Source organism: Contarinia nasturtii, unplaced genomic scaffold (genome assembly GCF_009176525.2).
Source record: "Contarinia nasturtii isolate CC-2019 unplaced genomic scaffold, AAFC_CNas_1.1 Cnas_scaffold_695, whole genome shotgun sequence".
Classification (NCBI taxonomy): domain Eukaryota; kingdom Metazoa; phylum Arthropoda; class Insecta; order Diptera; family Cecidomyiidae; genus Contarinia; species Contarinia nasturtii.
The window spans coordinates 2,909,771-2,931,401 of NW_022198046.1; the positions used below are offsets into that span (position 1 = coordinate 2,909,771).

The window sequence follows — 21,631 nt, forward strand, 5'->3', positions numbered from 1 at the left end:
TTAGCCTTTCGTCTTTTATTATGCCGCATTTGTCTTGCTTCAATATCGTCGTTTGGTTTTGAGTTGAAGTTCCGTATTTCCGTGAGTAAACAATTTGTTTAAAAAAAAATTAACAGCCAAACGCAGTGTGAGCGATGTGTACAGCTACAATTCCTACGGAACTTCTACGGAATGTCTACGGAATTTCAACGGAACTTCCACGGAACTTCCACGGAATTTCAACGGATCTTTTGTGGAACTTCTACGGAAATGGAACGGAAACTCCGCGGAAACGGAACGGAACGGAAAGAGTGGGAGTAATGTCAGTCACCCCTGATTTGTCACAAACTAGAATCGTGTTGTATAGTTTCACGATGAATACGATGGCTGTTTTCGAAACTACTGTCATATTCCATACATTTGCTCACTCATTCGAGCAATCATGTACACAGACACAAAAAAATGTGAGTTTTCAGTAGTAGCGCTGCTATATGACTGTTCTCTTGACAATTTGTGCAGGACTAGAACATTATGAATTAGTTGGAACTAAATTGTATTGACATAGAATTATATTGAATTGAATTGAATTTTTTATGTACTAGATGAATTACGTTCTTGTAGTAATTTGCCCCTTGTTTGACATAGGTCATACTGACCTTTGGCTCGATCCGGTCGTTCATTAATCATTTTGGTTTCAAATAATTTTCTATTTTCAGGGTCATCATCCGAGTGGCGGAGGTCATGCAAAATTCACAAACTACTCATTCGATGAGCATGAGTTTACACGATTAGTCGATAAAGCTGCTGATTATGTACTGAATCATGATGAATTTAAAAAATTTGTATTGTTCAACTTTGATAGCGTGCACGATGAACTGTAAATGTATTTGCTATTGTTGAATGTTCGCAATCTCACAGAAAGATCATCACATTTATCTATTTTGGCTGCTTATATATTGAAAAAATTCTTGAACTAAAAACATTAAGTATTTATATTTTTAAAATGCAAATTGCGAAACAATTTTTTATTTAATGTGATTATATGTGTCGAATTAATGTAAAAAAAAAATAAAATTAATTGCAATAAATGTGCAAATTTATTCAATTTTTTCCTATCTTTTTGGGAACACATTTTATTATAGTCATTTAAATTTTCTACAAACATTTTCTACAGTTTCTACTTTATATTGGTCTCGATCAACTTTATTTTATTAATTATGCTTTGATTCTAGTTTATTTTGCTATACTTGTATTGCACTATTTTCTTCACAAATATTTTGGTCTATTTTATAACGCATTGCCTACATTCAATCTATGCAACTGACTCTAAAACGATTAATACTATTAATTAGTCAATCTTTGTTCATTTGGAATTACATATATATTCTTAAAATCAGCATATAAGCACTACGATGTGCGTTTAAATATTAAAATGATTACCAAACTTTTAATTTAATTTTCTTCAAATATAAAAATGTGGTAATTGTACAAAGAGCAAACATATAAATAAATAAAATTGTCAATGCTTGTGATGTGCTCAGAAGTAATGTTTGAAAGCTCAGGTTAACGATTCCAGTCATAAGATTTGCCAGCAAAAAGAATACGAGTCCATTATAAACGATGCCACTCAAGATGATTGGCGCATAATTCCGTTTCTCCGTTGGATTTTCGTCGTCTTCATCTGTGATGGGTCGATCGAAAGCACGAAAATAGTAAAAGATTTCCAGTAGCATAAAGCAAACAATAATCGTTGTTCCAATAGATAAAATCCAAAAAACGTAGCCCATGTTAGCGATGCGCCGTGAAACGCCAAACATATTCTTCAAAATGTATGTAACTTTCCATAAAATGGCTGCCACAATAAGTAATCGCACTGTCTTCCAAAATAATTGACGAACATTTGTAAAAACGGGTGCATTTCGATTATTTTCCGAAATAATGTCCACTTTTCTCAAGCGATAGCCAACATAAACCGATGCCAAATATAATGAAACATAGCCCAAAATTGAAAAAATACCTTCGCGATTGGCATTTTGGAAATTATCACGTTTTATCTGGTTGTTTGAATCGATGATGTAATCGGCGACGCCAAGTTGTAAACATAGTTCGTGTAAAAATAACAAAGCTATCGACAGATATTTGAGGTACTCAAAATGTGGCAAAATACCCAGCAGAATGGTTCCAAAGAATTTCGTGCAGGCCAGTGTTAAGAAGAAATTCCAATGAACACCATACTCGCTGATGTGTTGTTGATAGTCTATTTCTTTTGTTGCAGCGAATCGAACAGCGCCCAAAATCACTAACGGCAAACAGCCTTTGATGGTTTTCTCCACTTTTTTCCATGTCAAACGACTGCTGTCACTTGCTTTACGCAATTCAGGTGCCACCAATCCATTACCAAATACAAATAGGCCGACACCAGTGTCCATTAAACCGAATCCAAAAGTCTCAGTCTTTGCCAATTTTCGGGGAAAACATTTGAAATCGACGGCCAGTATACAGATTGCGGTGGTTAGATTTATGACAGCCCGAAATGTATTCAAATATTCTGGACGCTGGCATGGCACTTGAACAAATGGTGCAATATGAATACGGCCATAAATCTGCTTGGCAGCTGCTGTTATTGTCACACACAAAAGAGTTAATGCAATCTCCCATATTCGATAATTTAAAATGGTAACATGAAGAACAGTTGAAATTACAATGAAAATGAATTCAATGATAAATGTCGAAATCACTCCAAGCGGTTGAGCAACAAAAATTATATTTGTGGCCAGGAATGTTGTGAAAAATGTTGGAATCACCGTAATAAATACATCTTCAATCGTCGAACCATTGTTATTTTTCATAAAACTTTCATGGTATTCTTTATAAGTCACGGCATCCATCATTTTACACTAAAAAAAATACTTTTTCTGGGTAGGACTATTGTAATTCTATTGGAAACACTGACTGAAACAATGAATAATGCATTTTCGTTCCACTTTTTTATTTGTTTACATTTATTTCGATAAATGACAAATTTCCTACGACAAGCAACTGTCAATGAAAGCCCAAATTTCTTGACGGAGTGAATTTGAGCTTGGTGTATTTTTGAGCTACGGCGGGCTATTTGAAAATTTAAGTTTAAGTTTACATTCATTTCATTCAAATAATTCAATTCAGAACTTGGTAAATTTAAAAGAATTGGGGCATTAGTTGCTTTTTTTATTTGAATCAATCATATTTCTTGACTGTTGCTCATAATTTTTTTTTATTTCATTGTGATCAAGTGACATTGCGCAAATTCGCTCAAAAAAGCAGTGTACTCAACTCAAAATATAATCGACGTTTTGAATCAATGAAATTGATGATTTTCATACAAAATTTACGATTTTTTTATGAATTTTTCCATTTAGAAGCCGTATTAATCACATTAAAAACAAAATAGCTTAAAAGTCTAAAAATTGAATGAATATATTTACATCTCTGAAAATGACTCATATTTTAACTCATTCGACTCCGTGCTCAACAGAAAATTGCGTGCCTCGCTGAGAAATAACTCAAACAAAATGCACTCATCCAGCGAATGTCAATGAATAATCACTCATCGTATGATTTTTATGTGTTGCGGCATATGAATTCGTCCAGCATATGAGAGACGGTTTAGTCATTAGTCAGTTGTTGTGCGGAGCAGTTACGTTGCTTTGTTCGTTGGTCGAATTTTTCAAACCAATTTTTTTGTAGATTCGACTGTGATTTCGATAAAAAATTCGTTGGAATAGATAAACATTTTAAAACGAAAATTGTGTTTTCTGATAGCGAAATTCGGCGGAAGTGTTATTTATGAAATTCAAAAATTTTAGTGAATGTTTACTTGCGCCTAGAATTCAACGTATCGTTATCACCAGTGACTGAGGTTGAGTAGCCTTCAATGCATGAGTGATTATTAAAAGCGGCAGATTTGTGATCGATATTTGATCGCAGCACAACCGCATTTCACATACATTTCAAAACAGACATACAACCAAATCGCAGATCAAAACAAGTCAATCTAAAATAAACAGAAAGGCCAATTGAAAAATTGATAGCATTTACTATTTAAAAGGAAAGAGTTCGAAAAGTGATAAGCAAATATAAACCGAAACAAACTCTTAAGTATCGTGCAGTGAAGTAAGTCAGTAAAAGTGTGTATAACGTTGTTCGAATGCATCTTCCATAAAAGGTTAATGTGTTTTTTATCAAAAAAGTAAATACTGAACATTGAAATTCGAAAAAACAAACAACAAAATCGAGAAGGAAGACACGGCATAGAATTTATAAAAATAAAAACTGAGAACGGAACAAAAATCATAAAATAAATTTATACGTTGGTTGTGTTGAATAACGATACATTTTTTGGCACCGCCCTTAATCCATAACAATAAAAACAAATCTGAAAACCGTACACAAAATTCTCTCAACTCGACATATAAAAGCGTGCACAGCGAGAGAATTGTCGAGATACGCATAAACCCGAAAATATTGATGCAAGTTCGTTGTCTTTGCTTGTTTTCATCGTCGCTCGTTTCGTTCTTTTTTTTTGTTCATCACCAAAAAAGTCACAACCAAGCAAGGAGAAAGCAAACGAAAATAATAACATTGCGTATACATTAAATATTTACATAGTCATTTTATGATATTTCGGTTGGTGTGCATCAAAATAACATAACACGGTTCTAACGTCTCTACTTACCATTTGCACATACACCATAAATGCGCGGTGTGTACGCGAATGCATGGCATAAGATTGAGTGCTATCAGGAGATTAATTAAAAGTATGCCGTAAAAATTGTCGGCAACGTTAAAAACAACACACCAAAAAACCACGGGCGCCCGCCCCAAAGACCAACAAAGCATATATTTTTTTTGAGGAGAGAACGCACGAGCACGGAATGCAGTGTTACATGCATCTGTAATGTTGAAATTGGTGTCGAAACCATTGAGCATATGTTCAGGATGATCGATTTTCATTGCAGATGTGAATACACGTTTCAACCGAAAACATTCATCGTACACATTTCGGTGTCGACCAACTCAGCAAATTGCTAAAAAGTTTTTTATGGGGTTTCACACAAACGACATTTTTGTGAAGCAGTAAAGTGATTTTTTTGGGTAAACTACATCAGTGAATTTTGAAATTGACTTTTTCGTCAAATTCTGTGCACATGCAATCATTTTACGGGAGATGTTTTTATCTGCACAACACAATTTCGTTTTCAACCATTGAACGTAAACATTAAACAGAAAGAATAACAAAGTGTGTATACAAATGGCCAGTGCGTCCAAAAATAGAGAAAAGTTTCTGGTACATTGAGTCGATAGAGAGAGAAAAGAACATAGATAAGCAGACGCATTTGAGTTAAGTGCTCTATGCAATCATCATAGAACAGTAAACTTGTGTAATCGCATTTTGGTTCATTGGATCAAACTGACAATTAAACTCATTGCATTTTGTGCACGAAACTGAAAGAGAAAGAAAAACAAATACAATTTGTTTGTGGCGGAAAAGATCACAGAGACAGCTAGAAAGTCGGAAATTCAAAACCCGACAACATTCAATATTATCAAGATCGTTTGCTTGTGTTTGTGTTATTGTGTAAAACCAGCAAAAGCATCGAAAACAGCAAAATGGTACTTTGCGACACAGATTTAGGTAAGTGATTTCTTGTTATTCTGCATGTTTTGTGACAGACAATTTGTTTTGTAGTCACTGTGTGGATTTTTGTATTGTTATGTCACATCTCTAAATTCGATGCAAATCTCCATCTAAACTTTAAATCTAAATGGTCTCGTCGTTGACATTGTCGTCGTACGTGAGTAATCGCTTATTGCGGACAACCGAACATTTGCCATCCATTTTCAACCTGCTTTTATTTGCTTTTCTTTCCATTTTTCCACGCCATTAATTGAGACCGTTCTTTTTTTTCTACTCCCACTCTGGTTGCTTTGCAAAACGGTTCGGATGCATTAGACTGATTAGAAGAATCGAAATTGAATGGAAGAACGTTTCAGTTGATGGGGATTATAAAGAGAATGGGTTTTATTTTCTTTGGGATCCTGGAAGTGAATCGATTTCAGTTTTGAAACGAATTGCAATGGAGATTTTATAGAGAGAAAATAGGACAACAAATAGAGAACAAAATAGAATGAAATTTTGGTTATTCTCAATGAATGTGATGTGTAATAATACATACCTTTGATCCTGATGTGGGAATCACATAAATTATCCTTTATTTAGTTCACGTTTGTTATTCTATTTCGCTTTTTTCATTCATTCGTTCTCTGTATTCGATCCATACTGCTTATTTATACTGGCAGTGTTCGTTGTTGTTGTTGTTGTGTTTTTTCATTCACAATTACCTCCTCCTTTTGCTTGTTTTTATGCGTGTTTCCATTGCGATATGCTATTTTCGTCTTCAATTCCATTGCATCAATTCACTTGGCTCTTTGAATTTCAAAACCAAAAGAACGATATCAGGTTGTAGTCCCTTTCAACCCCTCAGCTTCCTTGTTCAGTTGCAAAACATTCAACTTCAGTGAAAATTGTTTTCAACCGATCTTATTCATCTTTCTCGTCGTCATCTCTTTTTCATCATCTATATTCCGACAAATAGCTCTATTACGTCAATTTCATTTCCATCAATTTCTATATTATCATCTGCTTGGTATTTGTTATGTTGAAAAATAGCTAAAAATAAATCTATTTACACCCATTTATTGTGCGCATTGTCTAGTGAACTTGATTATTACAAAAGAGTGACAAGATATTTCCTTAAAGGATGTTATTTGTTTTGTTGTGAAGAAAAAACCTCTCAAACTCCCGAAAAAATGGTTTAAGCTGGTAAAATGGTTATATGGACTTTAGAACTTGTAGTCAATTCGACAATTAATCGATACAATTATCGTTCACCTTACGGAACAAATTCAAGTTTGTCTTTATATTTCTTTTGGTTTTGCTTTAATTTTGGTTCGAAAAACAACATTTTTGTTTAAATCGAAGCAACAATGTGACACAAAAAGACAATTAAATGAATGAAGAAAACATGTTTTGAGACTTAAGTCATTCGCATGTATGAATAGCGCCAATCAAATCCGTAAATTTCAAATATCTTTGGTTCGACCTTTTGCTAAAACTGTGTCCATGTTTTGACATTTAGCAACAACAAATTTCATTGCAAACATTTTAATCGAATGAAATACTGCAGCCATTCAACTAAAAGTCATTGTGCAAAAAAAACGTCTGCCGGAAATGATCTGAAATAAATGACGACAACTTGAATTAAAATTGAAGAAGAATAAAAAAGCAATTTTGTGTAGAATCCGAATGAGATGGGTCGTTTTTTTTGCGAAATCATCGTCAATATTAAAAAATATTCGATTGTTTGTGGCAAGTACACGGAACAAAAAAAAACGTGTGTAAATTAATGTAATAATTTAAAATATGGAATGTGAATCGACACTAAGACGAAAATGATTTCATGCATTTAATTTTGGCAGAACATCTCATGTATTCATGTGTGTTGAGATCATATACATGAATTTAATAACAACAATTTAATCAAAATTGGTTATCGCCGCTGGTGAGAACGCGACTTGGGTGTGAATTGAAATATCATGCAAATTTCAATCGCGCACACCACATATATCGAACACAAAAAAAGGAGCGCGATATAATACTCAATATAATAAATATAAGCGTAATTTGAATCGGGTTTTAGTCACTCAAGTGCCAATGATGTTCGAAATGTATTTCATCGCATTTCAAAGCCCATACCGAGAAATCGATACAACTATCTACAGATTCTACACACCATCACAACCACCATCGCTCTGCTATAGCCCGCCAACGCGATCGCATTGTTTTCAATCGCATATTATTAGAATTAGATGTAGTGAATGACGAGAGAACCTATCAAAACCACCGATACGTGCTTATTTTCTGATATACGGTCGTCACTCATGTATACAACGCGTTCACCGCATTCAAGTACTCTCGTTTAATGAACATTTTGGTTAACCATGGCATCGATGCCGCAAAGTTATTTGTTCTAGATTCTGTCGTCTCTGTCCTCTGTTCCTCCTTCACATTTCGAATAAAAAACCACATGAGAAACAAAAGAGTTTGAAAATTTATCGGTTCGTGTTTTCGAATCGGATAAATTTATCAATCGACACATTTGTTTGGTTTTGTATTCGCTTGTATTGCAGTATATTCAATACGCAATGTTGGTTATTGTAAAAGTATAAATCACGGTGTGAGAGCGACAACTGCGTCATTCATTAAGCGATTACAATCCAAATGGTAATTTCGTAACATAGCAGAGTAAAAAAAAACCTTTTCTCGTGCCACCCATGCATCGTTGCAGTAACTGATTTCAATCTTGCTAATAACTTCAGTAAAAGCAGCAGCAGCATCAACGGCTTAGTGACTCTGTTCTCGATCGAGTGTATTGTTTACACAAATTACACAAACACATTTTTGCGGTATTTTATGATGCAACTGAAACCTTACTTTAATTATTCATGGCATCCAGACTCAGCGTGTCGTAGGTTAATTCAAGGTAAAATCCATTCATTTGATAGCTCATTAATAATTTGGATTTTACATCACTTTGAACAGATGTTTTCAACGCCAATACAGCAAATTAAAGATGATTATGTGAATTGCACTTGAAATGTGAGCCTTCGTCAATAGCAACAGAAGGGCGAATAGCACTAAAAATAAGAACAGTGACGTCAAAAATGGCAATCGATTATAATGAAAAAAAAGAAGACCTGCAAACCAAACAAATAATAATTCTAATATCAATCGATGTACCCAGATCCGATTCTCGCTAAGAAACAATTTAATAAAACAGCAGCAGCTGAAAGTTTAATTATAATAATTGGATCACCCTTCGATGTCTAGCCATTCCACGTACCCGATGTCACAACACACATGCACTCGCCTATGATAGTAGTGCCATTGTATAATCTTTGGCACTGAGTAATTGCGGTTATTGCTTTGTTTATTTTATTTACTTCCATATGTGGATGGCATTACATATAAAAACATTTGAAGCGGAATTACACGGACGTCACCTCTATCCGCATGAGATCAATAAAAAAAATAAAGGGTCCGTGCAACATAAACGGGAACCTACAATGCATATTTATTGACGTATGTGAAACGACTTGCGGTACAAACTGTATGCATAAACAAATCATATGAATAACTAAAGGAAGATGGAGATGGAGAGAGAAAGAGAGAGAGAGAGAGAGAGAGAGAGAGAGAGAGAGAGAGAGAAATATACGGGGAGAGGAGAGAGAAAATAGAGAAAAAAGGTCAAATTGTCTGTCGCGGTGGAAAGACATTCTGGCGTCGATCCAAATACATCAGCAAACAAAAATGTTATTGGTTTTGGTATATTATCTGCTCGCTGCTCCAGCAATTTGCCATTGATAATGATTTTGCCTCGCTGCGGTTAACCAAAATCGATTCACATTGCAACAAAAATTAATGTAAATTGAAAGTGTCTATGTGCGTGTAATACACGCCGTGTATATTCTTTTTGCTCATCTCAAGTCGATCTACTTTCGAAATAAATTGTAAACAAATTACAATTTGAACTCAATTTAATCGAATTTCCGCTACATATTTTTTTCTACTTCTTCTTTTGTTCAAGCAATTACACAACCATTCGGAATTAAAAGCAGATGTTCAAGTGTTTTCTTTTTTTTTCCACTCTTCTCGATCTCACTCGGCGGTTCTCTTTCACAACAATTAGTTGGTAGAATAGTCTCACGAGATGTGATTGGTTGTAGATTTTCACATTTCTAACTGCTTTTGCATGTACTGAATGTGTTCATACACTTTCTCGCGCTCGTTCGGTGCCAAATTTGTTGCAATTTTCAGTGAACTGAATCATTTTGCATTATCCACGGGGCGCACACCACATTAAATTCACTTAGTTCTCAGTGAAACTGACAACTATGTTGTCTCTCTCTTGCTCGCTCCAATTCTGACAAACAAGAACAATATGCTTTGAGAAATGAAAACTTTTCCCATTATTTTTCCAATTTTGAGCGTGTCAAATTGGACGAGACGCGTGTTTCTTTCACTCATGCGAAAATAAAGCGTCAGACAGTTGTTGTGTGTGCTTCGGTTATTACGGATGAATGTGTAGATATCATCGGCACCATCAACACATCATTCGTCAAATGCATCATACACGGTTTGACGAAACGATACGCCAACACCACAATAACAATATGAAAAACAACAACCACGACGATGATGACAGAAACAACAACGAGCGTCGCCTCAATGTGAATAAGCGCATGAGATACATTTTGCTTTCGTTTAAGAACGAAACGACAACGTTCAAGCAAGCAGACAAGGCCATGTTTAAAAAAATCCATAATGTGCATTCTATTGAGCGCACTAATTATGCATTCGTACATAATTTAAAGGATTATAAAAAAAACCATCGAACAAATAAAACGAGAAACAAAGCGGGGCGAACGCGTAAGCAAAATCTGATGATGGAACATTAATGGTTTATTACATAAGATTTATTAAAATACAAAGAATGAAATATGCACGATCTTTATCCTATTTCTATTTCTGGCTCGATAATAAATACAAACAAATGCAATGTTTTTCATTAAATTTTTTAAGCCGAGCGAATGAACAAACTAACGAGCGAACGAGTTGTGTGATTTTTTATTTTGCTTCTCATACACCCATCACATCATCAGAGTTGAGCAGACTATAAATCCCGGTTCACAGAGCTCTTACTCTCTTTTCAACCGACTGAACCGAGTGCGAGCCAGCCAACTGTTGGCTGCTGTATTTTGTTCAGTGCACATAACACCAGAGACGATGAAATATTTAAAAAAAAAAAACAAGTATAATATTCCAGCATGTTGGACATATGGATACTTGTGTTACGTGCAACATGAACCTGACTAAATTTGGTATTGTGTGAATTCACTGTTCGCGAATCAAACATACATATTCCAATGAACAATTTACAGGTTTTGAATTTTAAAGAAGGCATTAAATATGTCAGACCCAACTAAAACTGTTGTTCGTGTTCGACAGCACAAAATAAAATGTTACTGCTATACCCATTTGTGTGTGTGTTACTTCGTGCCAGCTTGGTCTCATCGTAATTACCAATGACACATCTAACGATGCGATAGCCCCAGAAAAATGGTTCTACATGAGCATTTATTTTAATTCAAAACATTTTATTTTATGTAATGCAATCGATTAGGATCTATTTATTATGGTGAAATAGACTGCACACATGTGACCAGATGCTCTCTCATCGTTGGTAAGGTGAATCAGCCTCGTTTTATGCACACTATAAGTAGCAAAGTTTTTGCACAAAGATTTGCCACTTTTATCTAGAGCGTTTTAGGAAATTACGACAGTTTCACTTTCGCATATACAAAAAAGAAACTAAAGGGATCTTTGCCATATACAGCATAAATCAGACCCAAAACAACACAAAAACTTTTGTGGCAATTGTAATATAAACGTGTAGTTTAAATGTTTGTTCCAGCCCTTTGGCAATGGGATACGATATAGTTTGCAAGTTTTTCCGCAATCAGAAGAGAAAGATAGAGATTTCGCATACAAAAGCATCGTAACTCATTGATTTATTACGGCAGAATGTCGCCGCGGTACTGTTGACAGCGGCAAAACGGTTTTTATCACCATCTAATCACGTTCTCTCAGGTAAACAACTGATTTATGGTATCAATGGTGGTAAAACTATTTCGGATTCGTTCGATTTGCCAATGTCGTCGCAAAACGTGTGCATTTCCCATGTATATTGATTGCTGAACCACATTGTCGTGCATCTATGTTACATTATTCTCGACGAGAATTTCTCGTTGGTTTTTATTGCTCTCTTTCTCGCTTCCTCCCTTCATTTCTCTCTTTCTCTCTTTCTGTCGTCTGTATCCCGCTCATTTTGCAGAAAAGTCATTTCGAGCGAAGATAAATTTTCGCATTTCATCGTTGCAAAATCAATTAAAATCATTTAAAAGAATTGCATTAGATGAAAAGCGATAATTGAAGATGATTCGGAATCGCAATTTATATATGGATCGATCGAGTTTGTTTGCTTTGGCAGTTTATGTGCAATTGAAATTGAAATAAAGCGACAGTCGAGCAATTTGTATGTTTGTATACGTGTGTACCGTTTCTTCATTGGTAATAATCGAATTCAATTGATGAAATTGTTTTTTACGTTAAACTGCTCAATCATGTGCTCTTTTTTAATATAAAATGACTAGCCGGCCTCCGCTCGCTTCGCTCGCTCCGCTCGCTCGGCTAGGCATGTTATTGTAATTCCTATCTCTGAAATTACTATCTCTATAGATTTTGACTTTATTAAATTTTGTTCATTCAATATTAATATCAATTTTAAGTCATGGACCATGTTGTCCGACCTCAATAGCCGTATTAAATTTTGTTAGACCATGATGTACCATGTTGTCCCACATCAATAACCGTGTTAAAAGTTGTTAGACCATGGTGTACCATGTTGTCCCACCTCAATAACCGTGTTAAATGTTGTTAGGGCATGATGTTCCATGATTTCCAACCTCATTTACCGTGTTAAATGTTGTAAGGCCATGATTTACCATGTTGTCCCACCTCAATAACCGTGTTAAATGTTGTTGAGCCATGATGTACCATGATTTCCAACTTCATTTACCGTGTTAAATCGTGTTACACAGTAAGAAAATATCAGCCGACGCTATACGCAAAACCGACTGGTACGTGCGCCCATACGTTTTTAAATCTTTTACATCTAGTGACCATACGATTTTTCGACTGATTCGTTACTCTTTGTGCGTATCTTCGCACAGTCGAAAAATCGTATGGTAATATAGATGTAAAAGATGTAAAAACGTATGAGCGCACGTACCAGTCGGTTTTGCGTATAGCGTCGGCTGATATTTTCTTTCTGTGTAGACCATGATGTACCATGATTTTCCACCTCAATAACCGTGTTAAATGTTGTTAGGCCATGATATTCCATGATTTCCAACCTCATTTATCGTGTTAAATCGTGTTAGAACATGATTTACCATGTTGTCCCACATCAATAACCGTGTTAAATGTTGTTAAGCCATGATTTACCATGTTGCCCCACCTCAATAGCCGTGTTAAATGTTGTTAGGGCATGATGTACCATGATTTCCAACTTCATTTACCATGTTAAATCGTGTTAGACCATGATGTACCATGTTGTCCCAACATAATAAACGTGTTAAATCGTGTTAGACCATGATTTACCATGTTGTCTCACGGTCCCACCTCAATAACCGTGTTAAATGTTGTTAGACCATGATTTACCATCTTGTCCGACCTCAATAACCATGTTAAATGTTGTTAGACCATGATGTTCCATGATTTCCAACCTCATTTACCGTGTTAAATCGTGTTAGACCATGATGGACCATGCTTCTGACCTCATTTACCGTGTTAAAAGATGTCAAAAGTTGTTAAAACATGATAACGGTGATAAAACGTTTTAACTCATATTAGACAACGATGGCTGTTAAACCAACTTCAAAAGTACCCCTCTCCCATAATTTTGGGCCGAGGAATCCGAATTTGATCATGAAATTTACAAATTTTGACATCGCCCATACAAATATTTAAAAAATAAAACTCGACCGTGATGGAGTAGTCCAATTTGGTCCAAAACCTCATGGTGACCTAGATCTCGGTCCAAAGTATAAGGGTGTAAAGTTTGGTTCAGATCGGTTGAAAATTGTGAGAGGAGTTAAGGACAAAAGAATGGCATTTCGTTTTTATAATATAGAAATGTGAACACTTAGTTCAGTTGGGAGGAAATGTACGTTTCGTATTGTATATTATCACATCTCATTCTCTTCATATTCTTGATGGTTTTAGAGCAGGTTTTTTTTTTCTGTGTTGGAAAATTATGTTGTACGCATTCACGCATGATGGATTTCAAGTTGAAAAACTCGTTGAATCTCATGTTAGTTAGTAGTTGGCGCAAACATATAGAATAAAGTTACGGCATAGAACACAAATAAAAACTCTCGGCAATGGAAAAATGTTATACATACCCGCCAAACCACATCGTTTCTTCGCCGATATATATATTCCTGAATTTGCAAAATGGAAATTTTCACACATCATGTCTAAATAAATAATAAATGAGATGAACGCTCTTTTTTTCTACTTCGGATATGTTTTATTTCTGTTTCTACCTTCAATTTTTCCATGATGCGTCATTTTGCCGGTGTGCGATGACTGTGAACGAAACACAACCGCCGAAAATAAATCAACATTTTGATGACTTAATGGCGGACCAAAATTGGTGTCAAAGTAATATGCCACTTTTCGAAACTTCAATTTTTGGCATTTCACAATTTGTGCCACTATAGGCTGGTGGTGATAATTGCGTTTGGAACAACCTCAACTCGTCAACGGGACTTTTTTCTGTTAACCATTCCAAACAAGTGAATGTGCCGTTTTTGGATTTCAACCATTTCGTTGCGAGAGTAGCTTAAATCGGCTACGACATTCAGCACGTACTCATCGGTGAGGCACGTTCTCTTCTTTAATGCCCATTTGCCATGGTTTTCTAATCATAGCGCACTATATATCGCTTCGGTTGACTGCCTCGGTTTTTCTTTTGTGTGTCGTCACTGTGTGTGTGTATTGTGTTGAACTTCATGCATACATCAAATCCATTTTAACTTAATCGTTGAATCCATACCATACTGTATTGTCCATAGAGTGCACAAACATACGAAAACTTTTAACGAAAACCAAAAAGCATCGAAACAAAAGACTCGTAAATTTCATGTCATGCATTCAAAATAACCCATTCGATACATGCATTTCAATTGTAAATTTACACTGAAATATTCAACGGAACAGATTTGAAATTCAACGGAACAGAAACATCGTCGCAGACCAATTATTCAATCAAGAAAGTCGAAAATTGATGGATTTCTCTACACACAACTAGTAATTGATGTTCATCAAATAGAGAAGCATAGAAAAATCGAAAATTTTGTATGTTAAATTATGTAGCATTATTCAAAACAAAATAAAAAAAAAATTCTCAGTGCGATCGATTGAAATTCCAAAATCAAAGAAATTTCTATAATTTCGAATGAGCGATTGTGAGTCCAAGCATGAGAATAAATAATCGGATAAATCAAATGCAGAATCGAAAGTGTTACGAGTGAACGTCGTCCAGTATACACGAAGGTAATTTATTCATTAATTTTTCCTCGGAATCGAAATTGGAATCGATTGAATTTGAGGAAGACGGCAATAGAGAGGAAGGGAAAGAGAGAAAATATTAAAATTAATGTTTACAAGCAATTCGAAATACAACGCATAGTCCAAATGTGATCAACAATAAAATCGTTCGATTGAACAAATAGTTGGCATGACAAAATCGAAAAGTAGAGAATTGAAAATGAAATCAATCAAATCAATTGGAATGCGTAAAAGAGTGAACCGCAGCGCGGGAGAGAAATATATGTTTATTATTTGAGTTTTGTTTTATTTTGGTTGTTCGTGGTGCATCGAAGCGATGTTCAATGCTTCAAGGCCGTATCATGGAGGAAAATAACCAAACCACACAATCGAAAATTGAGTAATAAAAACAAATGTCCACATTGGCTGAATGCGATGCATGTCGCATTTAGTTTATCGTTGTCGCTGTGGTTCTTGGCCTGCTCTCTACCATTTTTATGCATCCATAAATTTAATTCGATGCCACGCACGCATACCACTCCACACACACACACACACACACACACACACACGCTGAAACCAAAACAATAAAAGAACTTTATCTCTACGGATCGATCAATGGCTTTGCTGTATTTATTAATTTCGAAATTGGATGCACATAAGCGTCTATGCGTATTTAAAAGACCATATCAATGCTCAATTGTCCAATATATGAATACGAATGCAGCACAATACATACCGAAATATATAAAGAACAAAGTCGAAAACAAAAATGTGAAGATTTCAATCAGTTCATCATTTTTTCCTCTTTGCATTTTGATTTTTGATCAAATGAAGATAACATGCAGCAAACAAATGAACAAAAATTAAAATCGTCTGCTTATTTCCTTCGCTGTCATACACACACACACACATATGCGGTATTCATATATGCAGCAACATAGTTAAGCCATTAAAGAACCAAGTGAATTGAAGCCAATTCAACAAAACAGCATTCTTTTTTCCCTTTTATTTCGGTTCTTTTTTCGTAAATATTTGTTATTTCATTTGAAAGCGGACAAGTTCTTTACAAAGAAACAACACAAAGACTTGGCCATATAAACACCAATGAGCCTCTAACTCATATACATTTATATGATTTATACTTCAAAAAGAACTTTGCCTTTGAACGGAGGTTTTTTTTAATGGTGTGTGAGTGAGTGAGTGTGTAACGCAGTAAACAGCCATTTATAATCATAATTAATAAATGGGATGATGATGTGAAGCAAAGTCGAAGAAAATGACACAGTCAACGCACAATGGACAGTGCATTTGTTAAACAGGATGCTAACAAAAGGGTCAACCATGGCCACAGCAGCAGCAGCAGCAACAATATAGAAAATTGTCGCTTACATTTTAGGTAAAATATTCTCTAATCGTCGATGATTTACTGTCTCTCTTTCTCTCTCTGCGTGTGTGTGTTTGCTTGAATAGCCGATAATATGTAGGCAATTTGTTTACGCATTATTCACACGTACATCATAAATTTCTAATGAGTTTCAATGTTGGCGTGAAGCAGGAAGCTCGTGATAATATTCGCAACATAAATCACAAACGCAATCACTCGAATTCTAGTGGCGGACTGGCTGCGGCCGCTGCTGCTGTTTTTGATGATGTGTATGTATCAAAATTGTTAATTCAAGACATCTGCTGCAACATTGCTGAATAGGTCTATGCGAAATGCATAAATTATGAGCCTCTTAGAAGCTAATTTGTTCCAAGTCATTAGCAATTGAAGTGAAAAAAAACGGCAAGCGGAAAAACAAACAATCAATTTTGTTGTTTTAATTCAATTCTAGTGTTGTTATGTTTTCTATCATCGTTATGAATCACATAAAATGCACAAATATTCTGACCGCGTGTGTTGTTCAATAGTGTGTGTGTACGTTTATTGTGAGTAGCTGCATTGGAAATGATTCTATGTAAATTTCGATAAACAAAAGAAATGGCAGTAATTATGCGTGTTTATGCTCCCTCCAGTCACTAAGTGATGTGCATATCAATCATATGCATTGTTCTCATGAGTGAGAATACATTTTTTATTCAAATTTTCCGAAAATGATATGCACATCTAGATAATAGAGGGACCGGCTATTTGTTAATCGAAAACATAACAACATCTAAGTGGAATGGGATGGAATTCAAATGAAACGAAAAGGGTTCTGAGGCTTTTTTGCATATAAATTTGTCCCCATGTGGTTTTAATTACGTTCAGACATTTTTGATATAGTTCAAAGATATGACTGCTTAGATATTTAGTGGCCTCATTTAAATGCCATCAAATAATGTACATCTCAAAAGAAAAATCTTCAAACGCCAATAATAAAATCTGAAACTCTTCAAAAAGCAACGGAAAAAATGGAACAAGATCCGAATGACTTTTGGTTCACATTGAAAATGCAAATAGAACGTATCTACTACATTTAATTTTGGATTACATTGTATACTTCTAGGCAATGTGAAAGTCTTGATGAAATAAAATCTTGCATTTAGAATCATTCTATGGAAAGTGCTTACATTTCTATGTTTTCATAAGCATTAATGCACTCGAAGTGAAGTCGATACAAAATAAGAATGAGAATAAGCATTGCTTTATGCATTTCATGTTTTGAATGCTCATTTGCATTGGTTCGGGTACTAGTTTTTTTTTGTATGTACAGCACTGTGAATGGTTCAGCTTCGATTCTAATGGTCTTTGCAAGTTAATCAACTTGAATGTATATTTTTCATTCCATCATTCGATTTCATACCATTGGCAAATGTAATGTTTCTTCAATGATGCGAAACGCGTGTGCATTCCATTTCCAAATCAAATAACAAACAATTGAGCACTCTCTCGTCAATTCATTTTGAATTGGTTGTTCAATGCGTGCATTTAAAAAAAAAACACACGAGAAAAACAGAAACCGAAGAAATATGAAATTCCAGCAGATTATAATAATAAATGTGTGTGTTGAAGTTTCCGTTTAAAAAAAAATCAAAGCAATATAATCGTTCGAAGTTCGTGCCAATTTCCTTTTTACTTGGCCGCATTTCGCCACTTTGTCTACGCCACGATGACAACAACGACGATAAAGAAGACACCGTCTCCAGTTACATGAGTAAATTGCATTAAGTGATGAATGCACTTTTTTCTTCTTCACCTCGTCCGGTTTGTTTACAATTCTTCAATTGTCGAGCTTTGTGTGAGTGTGAGTGTCATCATAATAAAACACAAAAAAGAAAACAAAAACTATGCGAGCATCCATTTGACAAAAGTTATCCATGACAATTGTCATGCAGCACGATTTCTGTAATGTATCGCATTGTCTGCCAAAACGAATCACAGCCATTAGAATTATTTATTTTGCGCATTTTTCCTCGCAATGCATTTTTCGTCGTCGACACTTTTTTGTTATTCATCTTTATTTATCGTGTTTGTGTTTTTCTTCATGTGTGTGTGTCTGCAAATATATTCCGAATGCATATGGATAAAGAACAAAGTTGAATGCCGTGACGATGACGGCGACGGCGACGGCAACGACTGCGAGAACTTTTTTGTGTACATCCCAAGTGCGCGCACTCTTGTCGACACTGAGTAAAGATTGTTTCGTGTTTATTCCATGCATTTTAACAACTTTGTTTGTTGTTAGTGTGCATTTCATTCAATCATTTCGCTCATTATTCTACATTTGCGCTTTCGTTTGCTTTTGTTCTCATGAATCAAATGAAGATGAGCACATCTCACCATTGCCACACGAAACATAACAAAAACAAAAAAAAAATACTCACCAGACTCGATAATCTTCTCATACCGGGAGAGTTGTCTGCCAGAGTAAGCTCTTGTTTTCTTTTCTATCTTTATTGTCTTTCTTTTTCAGCGCTATGTTTTTCGACATGGATCGTAATTGCAATTGTGCGCGTTTTAGTTTTTTTTTTTTCGTTCATTTTGTTCTAATCGACCATGGCTAATTTTTCTATTGTAATCAATTTTTCACGTCACGATCGTTGTCGTACATATTTCTTAAAGAGAAAAAAAAACTTCTTTATTATTCTGTGAGAAAAGCGAGAAATCAGACGGTTTTTTTTCACTCGCCAATAGATGAAATAAGCGGGTTTCAATCGAATAGGCTACATTTCATTGAAGCACTTGGTTTACATGTCTCTACTTTCCCTGATTTTATGGTTTTCAAAACGGTCAAAGTGTAGACTTTTCCGTAATGACAGGGGATTGGTTAGATGTGTATCGATATTAATACGACCGTCGTTAACACATTATCATTTTGACACGGTTGATCATTGCTATTGTTTACCCATTGAACGGAAATTATATTCATGAAATTATCATCGATCTTTATTATTTTTTCATTGCGCTTTCATTAGTACAGTTTCATTGATTTTAATGACAGTCTTCGAAACGTCATAAAAATAGTCATGCATGACGTTCATTCTTTACATTTTCATGGATTCAACTGAAATGAGGCTTCATTCAATATTTATCAGAATGTACACTCACATTCAGTTGCTGACCAATGTAAGAAAAGTCCATTCGAGTGCATCAAAAGTTTTCTAATTAATTAAGTTGTCGGAGAGAAATATAGAGAGAGAAGCCGTTGGTCTAAAACACTACATTTGGCATTAATCATGAAGCGACGCTCTAGAAAACCGTAAAGCACACAGAAAGCCAAGAAGAAGGAAAAAAATCAGCAGTAATTAATCTGTTGCATAGTGTTCAATGACCTGAATAAGTCCCCAATGTGATTATTGCGTCCGGCAGAATTAAGTCAGATGGAGAGAAACAACAACAACACCAAATCAAAAACCAAACAACAAAAACGTTGCAATTTTATTGAGTAATTAAAAACTATAGCATGCAATCTCTTGTTTGTTTGTTCACTCTTTCTATCTTGGAACACTCTCGTTATTATTAAGTATTAAGTAACCAATGTGTCCAACAAGACACGAAACAAATGCGCGAGCGCGTACGCTGCATGATTGCACGGTTTTGGTTTTCGCTTTTCATTAAGCACACGTATATTTCAATCCATCGGAAATCTCAATCAATTCTCGTCGTTTCAAACGTTAAATCACCAGAAACAATTCAATTTTTGCATCAATTCAATGCGATGTAACACACAATGTAAATGAAGTCATTTGTTCTTTCTCCACTGATTCGCAACACTTAAATTGCGATTGGCAGAGAGAGAGAGAGAGGAGCAAGAGAGAGAACGATAGACAGAGAGCGCAAATCAAGGCGTGTTTGCAATTGAATATTTAGAAAACAAAGAGTGTTTTTATGTCGCTCTGTAACTTTTCGCTGGAATCGTTTAAATTTCAAGTGAATTGAGTGAGAGTATCAAGCATTTAACGAACATATATATCAATTCCAAATGTAATTCAAAGAGGAAAAACAAACTGAAACTGACGGAACAGTACACGAATCGAGTCACATAATATTTTTTTTTCTCCCGTTTATTTTGAATTAAATTTTCACATTGAATGTGCGCTTTCATTTCAACTGTGTCACTCCATGGAGTTTGACTATGGCAATTTGGGATTTCATCGTCCATGCCGCCATCATCGTCGACACTGTCGTCGTCAGTCTCATTTGCTTTTATAATTTTCTGTGTCTCATTGAATTAAATTTCGCACAAAATGTTCCGAATGTGTGATTGCTTACGTACTTCACTTAACGGCTTCGTCTAATTTTTACGAACGAAAAAAAAATACATATTTTTGTCAGTTTATTTGAGAAGACTGATGATTCGGAGAATGCCAAACGAGGCAATGAAAGAAGTGAAATATGTTCAATGATGACGATTATAATTGAATAAACACGCGCGGGAGTGTGAATATTTTGATGAAAGCAGCGCATTCAATGGAACACAAAATAACCAATAAAATCGACTTTCCGGGCACATTTGTTTGAATAAGTAATTGTCATAAAATTGGTTAACTCAAAAATCTCCACCGCAAATCGTTCATAAGTGAGATCGATTAAAATTCTATTCGACGCAGCGGCTAAAATTGAATCAAATTAATGTTCCCATGACATATTCAATTTTTTGGCCAATATTTTACTATTATTTTCCTGTTGTATTGGTGTGCATAAAAATCGTTTCCATTTCAACTGCTCATACAAAAAAGTCGTATTGAATGGCATAGAGTTCGCTGACGGTTAATTGTATGGCTTGGCTATTGAATTAGGTTTTTTTCGCGACTTTAATGCTTCATCATTATTTTCTCTGGGGCTTTGAACCTTATTCAATTTTCAAATTGGTTTTTGATTGAAAATTGTATAGTTGGCAGCGTGGCATTGTTTTTATACACAAAAATAGTGGAGCGATTGTATGGCTAGGT

At 35.1% G+C, this 21,631-nt stretch overlaps 3 protein-coding genes across 3 annotated transcripts in view; 2 read left to right on the forward strand and 1 right to left on the reverse strand.

The window, feature by feature from the left end:
* Nucleotides 1-948, forward strand: part of LOC116340658 (EGF domain-specific O-linked N-acetylglucosamine transferase) — a 17,849-nt gene extending 16,901 nt beyond the window's left edge. The window contains exon 7 of the mRNA XM_031767262.1: nucleotides 696-948. Coding sequence (XP_031623122.1) covers nucleotides 696-860 — 165 coding nt within the window. The 3' untranslated portion in view covers nucleotides 861-948. The remainder of the gene's footprint in view (nucleotides 1-695) is intronic.
* A 149-nt stretch (nucleotides 949-1,097) lies between these two features.
* LOC116340660 (uncharacterized protein At4g17910) lies at nucleotides 1,098-2,971 on the reverse strand. Its single transcript, XM_031767266.1, has one exon. It carries the CDS (start codon nucleotides 2,868-2,870, stop codon nucleotides 1,416-1,418), a length of 1,455 nt encoding a protein of 484 aa, XP_031623126.1. The 5' UTR covers nucleotides 2,871-2,971; the 3' UTR covers nucleotides 1,098-1,415.
* A 673-nt stretch (nucleotides 2,972-3,644) lies between these two features.
* Nucleotides 3,645-21,631, forward strand: part of LOC116340656 — a 47,376-nt gene continuing 29,389 nt past the window's right edge. Inside the window, exon 1 of the mRNA XM_031767260.1 lies at nucleotides 3,645-5,653. Coding sequence (XP_031623120.1) covers nucleotides 5,629-5,653 — 25 coding nt within the window. The 5' untranslated portion in view covers nucleotides 3,645-5,628. The remainder of the gene's footprint in view (nucleotides 5,654-21,631) is intronic.

Excerpts from the sequence above, each read along its gene's own strand:
- LOC116340660 (XM_031767266.1), bottom strand. The coding sequence starts at position 2,870 with ATGATGGATGCCGTGACTTATAAAGAATACCATGAAAGTTTTATGAAA.